The 15,470-nt window shown below is 38.1% G+C and overlaps 1 protein-coding gene across 8 annotated transcripts in view; it reads left to right on the top strand.

Moving 5' to 3' along the window:
* The window catches only part of TENM1 (teneurin transmembrane protein 1), a 1,194,370-nt gene that overhangs the window by 339,810 nt on the left and 839,090 nt on the right, over nt 1–15,470 (top strand). For all 8 annotated transcript variants that reach the window (XM_074324280.2, XM_074324276.2, XM_088794943.1 and 5 more), the window contains one exon: nt 13,462–13,746. In XM_074324280.2, the coding sequence (XP_074180381.1) occupies nt 13,530–13,746 (217 nt within the window). In that variant the 5' untranslated portion in view covers nt 13,462–13,529. The remainder of the gene's footprint in view (nt 1–13,461; nt 13,747–15,470) is intronic.

Here is a 15,470-nt window from a genome sequence, read left to right as displayed (position 1 = left end):
TTTCTTTGTTTTCTGTTTGGGTGATATATCCATAGCTTTCAATGATGTTTTTCGGTGTCCCTTACAGTAATTGTGTTTTGATCAATTTCTCCTTTTCGTTCCTGGTAGTTGCTTAGTATATTTTGCTCAGATAGGTGGGAGCGAGGGGAGTGTGGGTTGTGAGAGATTGCTTTGAGCAGTGACAACTACCAGTCAACAGTTGCCTGCCCCTACAGTTCTTTCCCTTTTGCCGGAATTAGTTACATTGTTTGTCTGTGGCCGAGGGGCTGCAGTTCTCTGTGTTGTACACATTCTGTTCTTTTGATCTGACACTGCTACCATTTCTTCTGAAGTGAGCTCCTAGGACTGGTAGGGTGGGGAGTAGTCGGCCATGGTCTGTACCTATGTATTCTGCCCTCTGCCTGGCAGTAAGGGCTTAAACTACTGTTCTCACCCTTTTTCCCACAGTCTTTGCTGTGAGATCTCTGCTGTGAGTGTTTGGGTTCATCATGTTATATGCTGATCGTGTAGCAGGACTATGGGCCATAAAGGGAACACTAGTAGCCCAGAATTCTTCTCTGTCCTGCAACTGTGGTAGCTCTGGAATGCAGGGAGCTCCAAGCTGTGGTCTGCGTACTGCAGTCCGTGGCCCAAGTCTCTGGACTTCCCTCTTCCCTCCAAACCAGCTTGACCTATTTTTCTACCTGTAGATGATTCCATCTGCGGGTCTCTTAGGCGGGCCTGAGTGCTGTGTAGGGAGCCCATTGTTGAGTTATGGCTGTTCAATTTGTTGTAAATTCCTGGGAAGCACAAAGCACTTCCCACACCACCATTTCTATGATGTAATTCCAGAGAAGTCTTTTTTGAATACCACACAGGCCTCTGCTTTCCAGCATCTCTTTTCCCTATTGGAGAAGAGATAGAATCACTTGCAATGGCTCGATCTTTTGTACCAAACTAAGGTTTAGTAATGGGTTATAATCCCCCAGGGAAAAGAGAACAAAGATACCATTCTGTATAGGAACACTTAGCTACTTTTGCCCTATAATTTTACTATTCTTCATTGCTTCCTGGTTTAACATGTATTTTTCCCCCCTGGGGGTTATTTTCATTTTCTGAAATTATAAATCCTTACTCTGTAACCAGAGATAAACCTAAGACTCTGTTTCATCCCCACTTTCCTGAGTTGATGGGAAATCCAGATGACAACTTGGAGTTCTTTTCTACAGTGGATAATCTGAATAATGTGTACTCACAAATGGGTCAAGCATATTGCATTTAATGTTCCATCAAGTCATGCCAATTCCATGCTCTCATAGGTTTAGATTTCAAAAGAATAGGCTAGGAGGTTATCCATTTCCTGGCATGTGGTATACCTCTTAGTGAAATGAATGGCACTCTGCAGTCTAAACGCTGGCAAGAATCATATCTTTGATTTCATCAGCAAACCTGGCATATGTCACAGAATTTTACTGCTTCCTCCCTGTTGTTTCATCTGAGTGCTTCTTTCCTGTACAGGGTTCCTTGTTGCAGTTAAGCAAAATGGATAGTCCAGTCAATTGATGTAAATAACTTCAGTTCAATTGGTCCTCAGTTACTTATTTAACTATTACTAAATTAATTGTATTTTGAGTTTGATATTCTTTATGGGAGACAACATGTTATAGTGAAAAGAGCACGAGATTAAAAGTAATGAAACCTGGGTTCTCCTCCAAGGTCTGCTACTGCCTTCCTATGTTTTACAAGTATTTTAGGCTCTGTTTTCTCATCTGAAAGTGGGTGTAATAATATCTTACTGATGTGCTATGTCAGAGGGGTGTAAGCATATAAACTGTCATACTATATATGATATTTAAATGTTTGAAAATGTCTACAACTGCTTTGCACTATGTGAGCTACTAGTAAAATATAACTTCTAATGAATGGCTGAATAGCCACATATCTATGTGAACATGGATAAGACTAGCAGAAAACAAAGTAAAAATTTGAAGTTTTCCACACAAAAGTTGTCATTCCTGTTTTTCTGATGAAAAGGTAATACATCCACAATGTAGAGAACAGAAAATATAAAGGAAATAAAAAATCACACATACAAAATAAACATCATAATCACACAGCACATAGATTATTGCCATTCGTATTTTGATGTATTTTTATTTCCTTTCAGTTCTTCATCCATTGCACTACCCAATTCCTTCTCTTGCCTCCCTAGATTTTTTGAAGTAAGACTACGATATCATATAATTTCATCATAAAACTTCAGTATATTTTTACAAGATATGAAGACTCTTATTTAACCTAACTATAATTACATATTGCACCTTACAAATGAACAATACATTTTTAATATCATTAGATATTACTTCCATATTTCCCAGACAATCTCATAAATGCATGGGTAGTTTTTTTTCGTTTCTTTGTTCTAATGAGAATCCTGATAAAATGTACACATTACAATTTGCAAATATGTCTCTTATATGTCTTTTAACCCCTATATTTCCCTTCCCACTTTTTTCTCAATTTTAATTTATTTGTTGATGAAACTAACAATTTTTTCCTATAGTTTCTAACACTCTTTATTTTGCTGTTTATATACTTATTGCATTATTTGATATGTCTCTTTTTCTTAGTACTTTCTATACACTGAACGTTAGAACTAGACTTCTACTGCTGAATAGAAATACAATGCAGGAAAGATAAATTTTATTTTTTAATTATGGGTGACATGTTAAAAAAGAAAAAAGGATTATGTCATAGAAATGGCCGCAACTTTACTGTATTCGTTGATTGTTTCTAATAGCTTTTTGGTGGAGTCTTTAGGGTTTTCTATATATAGCATCATGTCATCTGCAAAGAGTGATAATTTAACTTCTTCATTCCCAATTTGGATGCCTTTTATTTCTTTCTCTTGCCTGATTGCTCTGGCAAGGACTTCCAACACTATGTTGAAAAGCAGAGGTGATAGGGGACATCCCTGTCGTGTTCCTGAACGTAGAGCAAAGGGCTTCAGTTTTTCTCCATTAATTATGAGATTAGCAGAGGGCTTGTCATATATGGCCTTTATTATGTTAAGGTATTTTCCTTCTATACCTATTTTATTAAGTATTTTAATCATAAATGGATGTTGTATCTTGTCAAATGCTTTTTCTGCATCCATTGATATAATCATATGATTTTTGTCCTTCATTTTGTTTATATGATGTATCACATTGATGGATTTGCATATGTTGAACCATCCTTGTGCCCCGGGGATGAACCCCACTTGGTCGTCATGAATAATCTTTTTAATGCATTGTTGTATTCAATTTGCTAGAATTTTATTTAGGATTTTTGCATTGGTATTCACCAGAGATATTGGTCTGTAGTTTTCTTTTTTTGTGCAGTCATTACCAGGTTTTGGTATCAGGGTAATGTTGGCCTCATAAATGAGTTGGGGAGTACTGTCTCTTCTTCAATTTTTTGGAAGAGTTTGTGCAGAATTGGTATTAGATCCTCTATGATGGTTTGGTAGAATTCACTAGTGAAGCCTTCTGGTCCTGGACTTTTGCTTTTGGGAAGGTTTTGGATGACTGATTCAATTTCGTTACTGGTGATCGGTCTGTTTAGATTTTCCAGTTCTTCATGGTTCAGCCTTGGAAGGCTATGTGTTTCTAAGAACTTATCCATTTCTTCTAGGTTGTTGTATTTGGTGGCATATAGTCCTTCATAGTATTCTTGGTTGATCCTTTGTATTTCTGTGGGGTCCGTGATAACTTCCCCTTTTACGTTTCTGATTTTGTTAATCAGTGTCTTCTCTCTTTTTATCTTAGTAAGTCTAGCCAAGGGTTTGTCAATTTTGTTAATCTTTTCAAAGAACCAGCTCTTTGTCACATTAATTTTTTCTATTGTCTTTTTGTTCTCTATTTCATTTAGTTCTGCTCTAATTTTTGTTATTTCCTTTCTTCTGCTGACCTTGGGTTTTACTTGTTCTTCTTTTTCTTGTTCTTTAAGGTGTAACATGAGGTTATTTATTTGGGATTTTTCTCGTTTCTTGAGATAGGCCTGTAATGATATTAATTTCCCTCTTAAAACTGCTTTTGCTAGATCCCACAAATTTTGGTAGGATGTATTTTCATTGTCATTTGTTTCTATGTATCTTTTGATCTCTCCTCTAAATTCTTCTTTGACCTGCTCGTTCTTTAAAAGTATGTTGTTTAACCTCCATGTATTTGTGTTTTTTCCTGCTTTCTTTCTGCAATTGATATCCAATTTCAAAGATTTGTGATTAGAGAATACGCTTGGTATGATTTCAGTCTTCTTAAATTTCCTGAGGCCGATTTTATGTCCCAATATGTGGTATATCCTTGAGAATGTTCCTTGTACATTAGAAAAAAACGTATAATCTGATGTTTTAGGATGAAGTGCTATATATATGTCAATTATGTCCATTTCATCTAATGTGTTATTTAAGGCTGCTATTTGATTATTTATTTTCTATTTGGATGATCTAGCCATAGCTGTCAGTGATGTATTTAAGTCCTCTTGTATAATTCTGTTATGGTCAATTTCTCCCTTTAGTTCTGTTAGTAGTTACTTGGTATATTTCGGTGCTCCCTGATTGGGGCCTAAATATTGATTATTGTTATGTCTTCTTGTTGTATAGTCCCCTTTACCATTATGAAATATCCATCTTTGTCTCTTGTTATCTTTTTCACCTTGAAGTCTGTTTCATCTGATATCATTATGGCTATACCTGATTTTCTCTGGGTCCCATTTGCTTGGAGTGTCAATTTCCACCCTTTCACTTTGAGTCTATGCTTGTCCTTGTAGCTGACATGTGTCTCTTGGAGACAGCATACGGTTGGCTTTAGTTTTTTGATCCAATCTGCTACTCTGTGCCTTTTTATTGGTGAGTTCAGTCCATTTACATTTAGGGTGATTATTGATATGTGAGGATTTCCTGTCATTCTATCTTTAGTTTTCTGGTAAGGCTGTGTCTCCATTGTTTCTTTGCCTTTTGTTGCTGTCTATTATTTCTGTGTGGTGGTATTCTAGATGTTTCCCTCTGTTTCTTCTTTTATTACAGTATGTATTTCAGTTCTGGATTTTTTTTGAGTGGTTACCCTTAAGTTTACATAAAAGAAAGTTTGATATTTAGAGTATTCCATTTTCTTCAGCACGCTCACTTTCTCCATTCCCATATTCCGGTTCAGGCCTTTACTCTCCCCCTTTTTGAGTTTTGGTTACCACAAATTGTCCCTGTTGATGGTGGTCGAATAGCCTCCTTTAGTATTTCTTGTAGTGCAGGTCGTGTATTAGAAAATTCCCTCAGCTTCTGTATGTCTGGAAAGGTCTTTATTCCTCCTTCATATCTAAAGGATATCTTTGCTGGATATATTATTCTTGGCTCATAATTTATCTCTTTCAATAGTTGAATATTTCGTTGCATTCCCTCTTGGCTTGTAGAGTTTGTGCTGAAAAATCTGATGATAATCTAATGGGCTTTCCTTTGTAGGTTGCCGTCTTCTTTTCTCTGGCTGCCTTGTGGATTCTATCTTTGCTGTTGATTTTAGGCATCTTCAATACAATGTGCCTTGCAGAAGGCCTGTTAGGATTGAGGTAATTCTGTGTTCTATTTGCTTCTTGGATTCGAGGGTCCAGTTCTCTCCACAAGTTTGGGAAGTTCTCATCGATAATTTATTTGAATATATTCTCTGTTCCCTTCTCTCTTTCTTCTCCTTCTGGTATGCCCATTATTCTTATATTGCCCTTTCTGATGGAGTCAGAAAGTTCTTGTAGAATTCATTCATTTCTTTTAATTCTCAAATCTCTTTCTTCTTCCATCTGTGTAATATCCAGGTTTCTATCTTCGATGTCCCTGATTCTTTCCTCCATCTGGTCAACTCTACTAACCTAAACTGGTTATTTCATTCTTAATTTCTTCTATTGAGTTCTTAATCTCCCGAAATTCTATTTGGTTCTTTTTTTAAAATTTCAATCTCTTTCGTAAAATGCTCATGCTGTTCTTTGATTGTGTTTCTGAGTTCATTTAACTGCCTATCTGTGTTTTCTTGCATCTTGTTGACTTTTTTCAGAACTGCAATCTTGAATTCTCTGTCATTTAAGTCACATATTTCTGTATCTTTAAGTTCCTTTTCTGGAGACTTTTCACTTTTTTTCTGAGCTGTCTTGTTGCCTTGGTTATTCATGACAATTACTGATTTACTATTTCTCTTCCTAGACATCTACAGGAGTGGCTTGTGCAACAGGTTGATAGGAAGAGGTCTTTCTTTGGTTTTCCAGTACTTGTTGGTAGAATGTTGTTTTTTTTCTCCGACTGCAGCCTTTTTTTTCCTCTCTCACACAGTACTGCTATGTTTTCTCTGCATTATTACAGCTTCTTACACAATGGGGGGATTCCCTGGGAGACGGGCTTTTCCTCTGTTAGTAGTTCACTTAGGTCACAGGGCGCTGTGTCCTGGTGCTTATGCGGAGAGCTTTTGAAGTTCCAAAGCTCTTCCTGCACCATATTCAGAGCCTGTATGTTTCCGCTCTTCTGTTTACTCCTGCAGGGATCCGCCCAGATAGGTGGGGCCAGGGGCAGGGTGAGCTGTGAGAGGTGGCCCAGAGCAATGGCTGGGACCACCACCACAGCTGATCCTGCTTCCACAGTTCCCTCCCCCATGCCGGAACCATCTGGACTGCGAATCTGTCTCTGCGGTCCACAGTTCTCAGAACAGCAAATACTCTATTCCTTTGATCTGACACTGCCACTGCTCTGCTTCTAGCACCGGGCAGGTGGGGGCGGGCCATGCTCTGGGAGGGTAGGGAGGGGGCCGCCTGTCTCAGTGCCTAAGGCTTCCGTTCTCTGCTCCGCAGTGAGGGCTCAAACCACCGTTTTCAGCCTTCTTCCTCCAGGCCTTTCTCCGAGGTCTCTGCCATGAGTGCTGGGTTCATCCATGCCACATGCTGCCCCCTCAGCCCTGTGGGCCATAAGCGGAGCCCCAGCAGTCCGAGTTCTTCTCCCCGCAGCTGCGGTAATTCCGGGATGCAGTGAGCTCGGAGCACTGAGCTAGGTCTGCGTCCTGTGCCCGTGCGGCTTCGTCTCCACACCTCTCCCTTCCTTCCTCCCCGCTTGCGCGATTTGCCCACCTGTAGGTGAATTCAGTAGTGGGCCTCTTCGTCTCGCCCGTCTGTTGTTCAGGGAGTCCTTTGTGTAGTCATTGTTGTTCAATTAATTGTAAATTCCAGGGGAGCCTTACAGAGGCTCACCCCATGCCGCCATTTTGATGATGTCCTCCTCCTCATATTCCTTTTAAGGGCTTCCTAAGTTCAGTGTTTTCTGAATCACTCAATCTGAATTCAGGTAAAGTCTTTGTTTAGGAAAAATTATTTTAGTACTTGCTAAGTGTACTATCCCCCTTTGCTAGCTATTCTCCAGGTACTGGGTGGCCTCCTTTCCTCTGTCTGTTGGGCTATGAAGGCCTGTTCTCCTTGAGCAATGTCCTCTGACTCTTTATTTATTTATTTTCAGGAGTGGTGTGAGACTTTTTGATAAAGGCCCCAAGCTATAAAAAGCAGTTATGAATAGGACAGGCCTGAGGATAAAGCAGGAACATTTTCCATTTGGAGAGGGCATTATGTACGATTAAGAACAAGAAATGGAAAGGACATAACATGGTAGAGGAAGAAGAAGGAAGGTTATCCCCAATGCGCATATATATATATATATATATATATATATATATATATATATATATACAGACCTGTGGATTCAATAGTAATATTTTAGTTAAACTACCCTATAAAAGATTGTAATGTATTTAATAGGGTTGGGAGAGGAAAAGGAATGGAAGGGGATGATAAATAATGTTTAGCCTTGAATATACTCACCAGGTATTTTTTTGCCTATCAATCTAATCTTACTTTGATTTCACAATCATGGGATTTTAAAGCTGGAAGGTCTCTTTGAGATCATCTAATCTCCTTATTACATTTAGAAGAAATAGAGGCCCTGAGAGAAAAATGGTGATGTACGTAAGGCTACTTTTTCAGGTGTTCTTCTGAAAGACAATTTGAAATGACAATTAAGAGTGTGACCTTTGGTGCCAGATTGCATTGAAATCTCAGCTCTACAGTTTACTACCTGTGTGACCTTGGGCATGCAACTCAACTGCTCTGTTCCTTGGATTTTTTTATAAAATGAGGATAAAAATAGTATCTATTTCATAGGGTGCTATAAGAATTAAAGGAGCTAATATATGAAAAGCACTTACAACAGTGCCTAGTAGACCTGGTATCTGATCAGTGCCATAGGAATTAATTGCTGCTGTTGCCTTTGTGATAATTCGGCCATTCCGAGGCCAATGATTTCCACATATCAAATTGTTTCTCCAGAGCCTTATGGTAACTAATGAAACAAACATAAACCTCCATGGGTTTCCTCTGAACTCACCTTGGAGTTTATCTTGTTAGTAAGCAGCAAGTGAAAAACACAAGGGTGAACCCCAGGTGGTGACATTTAAATTTATATTATGTGATCTATATGAATGGGTCTTCTGCAGAAGGAAACCTAATTGACTTTTTTATCACCTTGTTCCACAGCTGCATGTTTCACCTACACATTGCTTTGTTTAAAAAATTATCATTATCAAAATATAGAGAAATAAAAAATCATTTTGATGTGAATAACATTATATGTACATTTCGTTTTTCTATGGTTTGGCAATATCATCATCATGTCTAAATAATATTTGCTTGTCAGCGGACCTCCAGGATGCTATGTTGGGAACTAAATGCAAAAATCAATTAAGCAATTATGAGTCTATCCTTCACCTGAGAGTATTTGAAACAGCATCTTTTTAGAATTATTGTGCTTTCAATATTTGTTTAGATTTAAAATATTAATTGTTTTCTTAATGTTTTCACATTTTTTTATTTTCAAAAACTGAACTATATATGAGTGAATTCAAGCTCTGCCTCTGAAAACTTTGTTAAATATCACAGTTACATACTTTCACAGCTCTAGACACACAGAGCTGTTTGTTCCTCAATATCAAATGCCTGAAGAGACCTGGAATGTGTCCTCTGCCATCTGGGTCCACTGACAAATTTTAAGACAAGAAGTTGTGGTTGAAGGTCAGGAAGCAAAGAAGGATAATTTTCTCTTGGTTTATACCAATTTTGCAGTTTAAAGGAAGATTGCTTTCAAGGACATTCAATAACCTTGAATAGGTGTGACATTTCTGGCTGATAAATAGCTGTGATTAGAACTTCAAGAATGGTTTGAAATGGCTATAGGAATATTTCCTTCCTCTCTCTCTCTCTCTCTCTCTCTCTCTCTCTCTCTCTCTCTCTCTCTCTCTCTCTCTCTCCCTTTCTGTTTCCTTTCCAGGTTGCAAATAAACACACTGAAGAAAACAAGAATTTCTAGATTTCTATACACAAAAAATAAAGGTGATGATAAATCACAGATGCCAGAAATCAACACTAACATTAGACATTAGAACTGGGATGTTTTTCATTTTTAAATTTAACTTGTTAGTTTTGAGTGGGGTTAAGTATAAATTCATAACCTACTGAGGCTTAAGAGTGAGTGTTAATTTGGCCATACCTCTGCTATGTTCACCCCAATCAAAGTGAACCAAAAACTTGATTGAAAAAGCAAGTGAAAAATGGGAAGTGTGCTTTCCCATTTGGAAAATAAAATGATATCCATTTATCTATATATTATAACGGAAAACACTAAGTTATTTTTTTAAGTATTAAGGACCTTAATTGATATTTTTGCATTATCAATGTCCTTATGTGGAAAATAGTTCTCCATTCCTACTTGGTAAACTCTCATTTTTTAATGAACGAAGAACTTTATGTATGTGTCAGTTAAAATGAAGTTAGATGCATTTTATTGATTAAAGGGCAAAGGTACAATCCTCAGCTGCAAAAATGCATCTCTGGAAGTATATTTCTCATTCTGCCCTGTTTGTAGCAAAGTCAAAGCCTATAATCCAGGTAACTGTGCACCTTCTGAGTAAAATGCAAAGGGAACATAAGAAAAAAGCAATTAAAACTGGCCTTAGATGCTCAGTGAAATTTCAGTGGTTGTGGTGATGGTGTTGGTGATAAATAAGGTAATCAAGTACAGTCCTTTCCCAATATCTTCATCTTTGGTGCTCCAACATTGCTTTGTCTTTCTTTATAAGAGTCATCACATTCTGCTTTGTAATAGAGTTGTTTATTTACCACTTGCATTAAGCTATGAATTCCTTGGACAGAGAATATGGCCTATTCATTTCCATGTTCTCTTTAGCCACTCTTGTGAGTGCTTGGTGATTATTTACTCAATTCATTCAACAAGTATTGATCCAATGTCTACTATATGCCAAACACTGTGTTTATTTTGTGGCTATAGTGAAGAATATAACAGATAAAAACACCTACCATCGTGAAACTTATGATTTAGTGGGGAGAGACAGGTGGCAGACAATGAACAAATAAGCACAATATATAGTGTGTCATCTGTGGATAAGTGCTATGAAAGACAGGAAGGAGGATGATAAGTGATGTTTTCTGGTGGTTTATAATGGGATGATGCAAAGGCCCTGAGGTGGAAACATGCCTGGTATTTTCAAAAACAGCAAGAAAACTAGTGCATTTAGATTGCTTCAGGTAGGGGGAAATATCAGGGGATGTTTTTGGAGAGGATAGGGTAAGGAGAGGTGGACCTTGTAGAGGCTTTGTATGCCATTGTAAGAATTTTGGCTTTTATTTTGAAGGAAATAGGACACTGTTTCTGCTTCTGAGCAAAGGAGAGACATGCCATGACTTAGATTTTTAAATCTTCATTTTGGCTGTAGTGTGAAGAATGTGCTATAAGGGGGCAATGGCATAAGCAGCAGATCAATTAGGAGACTTGTACTAATACAGATGGGACATGATGGTTTGAACCAATGTGATAGTGGAGAAGTGGAGAGTGTTTGATTCTGGATGTATTTCAATGGTAGAACCTACAGGATTTACTGATAGATTCTATGTGATATGTGAAAGACAGGAATCCATGATGACTTCAAGTTCTGAGGTCTGAGCAAACAGAAGAATGGACTTGCCATTTACCAAGATGGAAAAGATTATAAGAGGAGCAAGTTTGGGGAGGGGTGGGAGTCAGGAGCTCAGTTTTGAACATATTAAGTTTGAGATGCCATTTAGATATCCAAGTAGAGATATCGGGTAGACAGTTGGACATTCAATTCAAGTTTGTGGCTCAGGGGAGAGACCTATGCTAGAGCTATAAATAGGAGAGTTATGAGTGTATAGGCAGCATGTAGAGCCATGAGATGGCATAAGATAAGCTTAGATTATTGTTGAATCATCAGTATGTATTTATAATACTTTATCTTCTTTTTCTCCAACTATGCTCATCTCTGAAATTAACTCAATCCAAACTAGGTGTCTCTGTAGACCATTCATAGGATCTGTACATTCAGGAGTTAAATAGTTTTTATTATGTGTGTGCCTAGAGTAGTGCTAAGTGGTATGGGAGATATAAAGAAGTACAAGACTCAAATTCTGCCTTCAAAGACCTTAACATTTCGTTAGGGAAATAAGACTTGTGAAACTTCATTCACATTACAAAGCATGATGTATATTGAATGCATATCAGTCAGTCCACACACTTTATTGAGTGTTTTTGCATGTATGTGTTTGCTGTCCATGCAATAGGAATTCCAAAAAGTGAGATACTCTACATGATATAGGAGCCACCATCTAGATGCCTGTAGATTTCTTTGATAATACATCTGGTGAAAACCAGAAGGAAAAGAAAGGAACCCATTTCAATGCAAAATAAAATCATAATGTTATTTGGTTTCAAACTAGGTTTTTTTAAACATTGTATGAAAGTATCAAGTTGCAAAATGTCAGCAGTGGATGAAATTGATAATAATATAATGTAAAAAATGAAAACAAGTACATTTTTTCCAGGGCTTTAAACTTTTCGAAGAACTTTGACATCTCGGATGGCATTTGATCTTCTCAAACCTCTCAGTGCTAAGTAAGGCAGATAATGCCTTGACTTGTACTAAGAGACTCAGTGGCTCCTAGGCCAGCATTCTGTGGGGAATGTGGTTCTTTCAGTGATTTATCATGAAGCATAAAATGTTTATTTCTAAACCCGATTTAGATCCTGCTGTTCCTATACCAGGGTACTCACCAGAAGTGTTGTTTGCATCTTCTGGATACTATGAAGAACAGTAACTTACCACCACCACCTAACTCATTAAAAATGCGCTGTAAGCCTTGGCTCAAACACCACAATAAGAACACAAAGAGCTCAGTGACCCTCAAGGACACTATTTTTTTTTAAAGATTTTATTGGGGAAGGGGAACAGGACTTTATTGGGGAACAGTGTGTACTTCCAGGCCTTTTTTCCAAGTCAAGTTGTTGTCCTTTCAATTTTAGTTGTGGAGGGTGCTGTTCAGCTTCAAGTTGTTGTCCTTTCAGTCTTAGTTGTGGAGGGCGCAGCTCAGCTCCAGGTCCAGTTGCCATTGCTAGTTGCAGGGGGCACAGCCCACCATCCCTTGCGGGAGTCTAACCGGCAACCTTGTGGTTGAGAGGACGTGCTCCAACCAACTGAGCAATCCGGGGAGCTCAGCGGCAGCTCAGCTCAAGGTGCCGTGTTCAATTTTAGTTGCAGGGGGCGCTGCCCACCATCCCTTGCGGGACTCGAGGAATTGAACTGGCAACCTTGTGGTTGAGAGCCCGTGCTCCAACCAACAACTGAGCCATCCGGGAGGCAGCTCAGCTCAAGGTGTCGTGTTCAATCTTAGTTGCAGGGGGCAGAGCCCACCATCCCTTGCGGGACTCGAAGAATTGTACTGGCAACCTTGTGGTTGAGAGCCCACTGGCCCATGTGGGAATCAAACCAGCAGGCTTCGGAGTTAGGAGCACGGAGCTCTAACCGCCTGAGCCACCAGGCCGGCCCTCAAGGACACTATTTCATGAGACTCTCTCGTCCAGAGTCCTTCCCTTCTTCAGAGCCCTATCTTAAGTGCAGTATTAAATCAGAGGCAAAAAGGTGTTGTTTTCTGAATGTAGTTCTCTTACCAGTTTTTATTTAGAATATGGGATATGCTGGGATAATATTTATACTTCTGGCCATTTTCAAATTTTATAATGTTTTTAATCTATCTTCTGACTTTAAAAACATGCACACACCATAGACGTTGTTCTTTATTTGCATCCCAATACGAATATTTTTGAAGGCTGTCTCTCTTTTACCTTGAATATTTTCTGATGCTGCAACCTCCAGTTTAACCTTAAATGCTTGATAATGTATGCATGTAACTCAGAGTGCTATTATTGCCTCAGGCTAACTTCATGTCATCTAGTTTGTCTTTTGCTCCACTCTTTTAATACTATTATCAGGACCAATTGAGAATCTGCCAGATGCATTTCCTCGCAAAAGGACAAATCAAAGAAGTCTTGTGTTTTTTCCTCTCTTTCAGGACTGCTTACATTAAAGGAGTTCCTCTTCCTTTTTTTTTCCCATGAAACTGAGATTGCTTAATCTGAGATGGAGCAAATGGACTGCAAACCCTACCAGCCTCTGTCAAAGGTCAAGCATGAAATGGATGTAGTTTATAGCAGTTCTTCCGATGAGAGTGAAGATGAAAGAAAACCAAGACAGTCATACAACTCCAGAGAAACTCTACATGAGTATGACCAAGAGCTGAGGATAAATTATAATAGCCAGAGTAGGAAGAGGAAAGAAGTAGAAAAATCTACTCAAGGTATGTTTTCAATGGATTTTTGTAACCAATATTATTTCTCATTAGGGAATGCTTATGTGCTTTAACTTATGTTTCAAAAACAAATTTGCTGATGCTAACTGGTTGATAATCCACACTGCTTAATAAGCTTAGTGACTCTGTTTCATATGCCATCCCAGCTGAAGTTATAGGTTACTCGTGGTTTTTACAGATTATGCAAGAATTTAGATGCAAGGATCATCTTATCAGAGCATTCAAAATGTGTCCAGTCCTTCAAATAGCCATTTACAGACTGAAGGATAAACAATTTATGGTAAGATGAAAAGTAAACAGCTAAGTGCTTTTCAAGTCATTGCTTATATGGAAGGAAAGTCTATAGAAAATATTTGGCTTCTAAAAGAGCTTTGGAAAGGTTAGTGGAGACCACCAAATGGGTCCAAAAGTCCACAGAATATGCTGAAACATTTTGCAGCACAGTGTTTAGGGGAAGTAAGAACTTGTTGGAGCCCTTACTACCACAGCCACATTCTGGAGCATATCCTTTGGACAACATTGGTTTGTCAATTACAGATTGACAAGAAAGTTTCTAATAAATAGAAAACAGGTAGATACAAATATGATTTCCTTATTTTTTTTTCAATTGATAGATAAGCACTATTAGACACTATTTTAACTACATGGAAAGAAATATACTAACATTGGCACATGTTACCTTTTTGTTTATTTTAAAGAGTAAATCAAACCTGAGATTAAAAAAAAAAAAGAGAGAGATTTGAATATCTAGATCTGTGGTTTTCAAAGTATGGACCCTGGACCAGCAGTAGAGCATCACCAGTGAACTTGTTAGAAATGCAAATTTTCAGGCTCTATGCCAAACCTATTCAGTCAGAAACCCTGAGGATGGAGCCCAGCTAACTTGTTTGGGGATTTCTGATGCAGGCTCAAGTTTAAGGACCACTGCTCCATCCCTTTGAAATCTCTTTATTCAGCTTCAATGACCACATTTATTTGGCTGATTTCCAAATATTTATCTCTAGCCCTATCCTCTTTCCTGAACTCTAGCCCTAAATTTTCAGTTACCTGCAGGACATTACAAGTGACTAACCCACTAGCAACTCTAAATCAATACATGGAAAATGGAAACAATCATCTTAGCACACCCAATCCCATTCCTCTTACCTAAATCGCAGCATCTCTTATTGATGTTCCCATCCCCCACCAGCCATCCACATACACTTTCCATATCTAATCAGATACCTCTTTCAGCAGATTTAACTTCTGCACATCTCAATTCCATCTTCTCTTCTCCATTATTGTTATCACTACTCTAATTATATCTTACCTAGAATGTTTTCTGTGTCCTCACTGATCTCTTGTTACCTCTTTTTTTGGAATGCCCTTCTCTGCTCGCTCCATTTATCTGTATTTAATGATCTTCAAGGCCCAGCTTACCAGCATCTTTGCCATAGAGCCCTGTTGCATTACCACTCCTGTCACCATCCCTAATCCACTGTGTAGATGATCTTTTCCTCCTTTAACTTAAGGATACTTCCTTTGTTCCCATTTCTACTGTTTGTTACTTTTGTATATACTCTCCTAGATTGTACACTCAATGAAGATGGGGATCATGATTTATTTATTGATCTCTATATTTCTATAATACTCTGCATATAATATATGATGTATATTTTTTTTTTATTTAAGGACTAAGTTACCATCAACTGAAACATAAGTACTTAACATGC

Source organism: Rhinolophus sinicus, chromosome 18 (assembly GCF_057876585.1).
Source record: "Rhinolophus sinicus isolate RSI-liver-muscle chromosome 18, RSI-T2T, whole genome shotgun sequence".
NCBI lineage: Eukaryota > Metazoa > Chordata > Mammalia > Chiroptera > Rhinolophidae > Rhinolophus > Rhinolophus sinicus.
The sequence above is the reverse complement of the archived record's forward strand: the minus strand, read 5'-3'. Positions and strand labels throughout refer to the sequence as shown.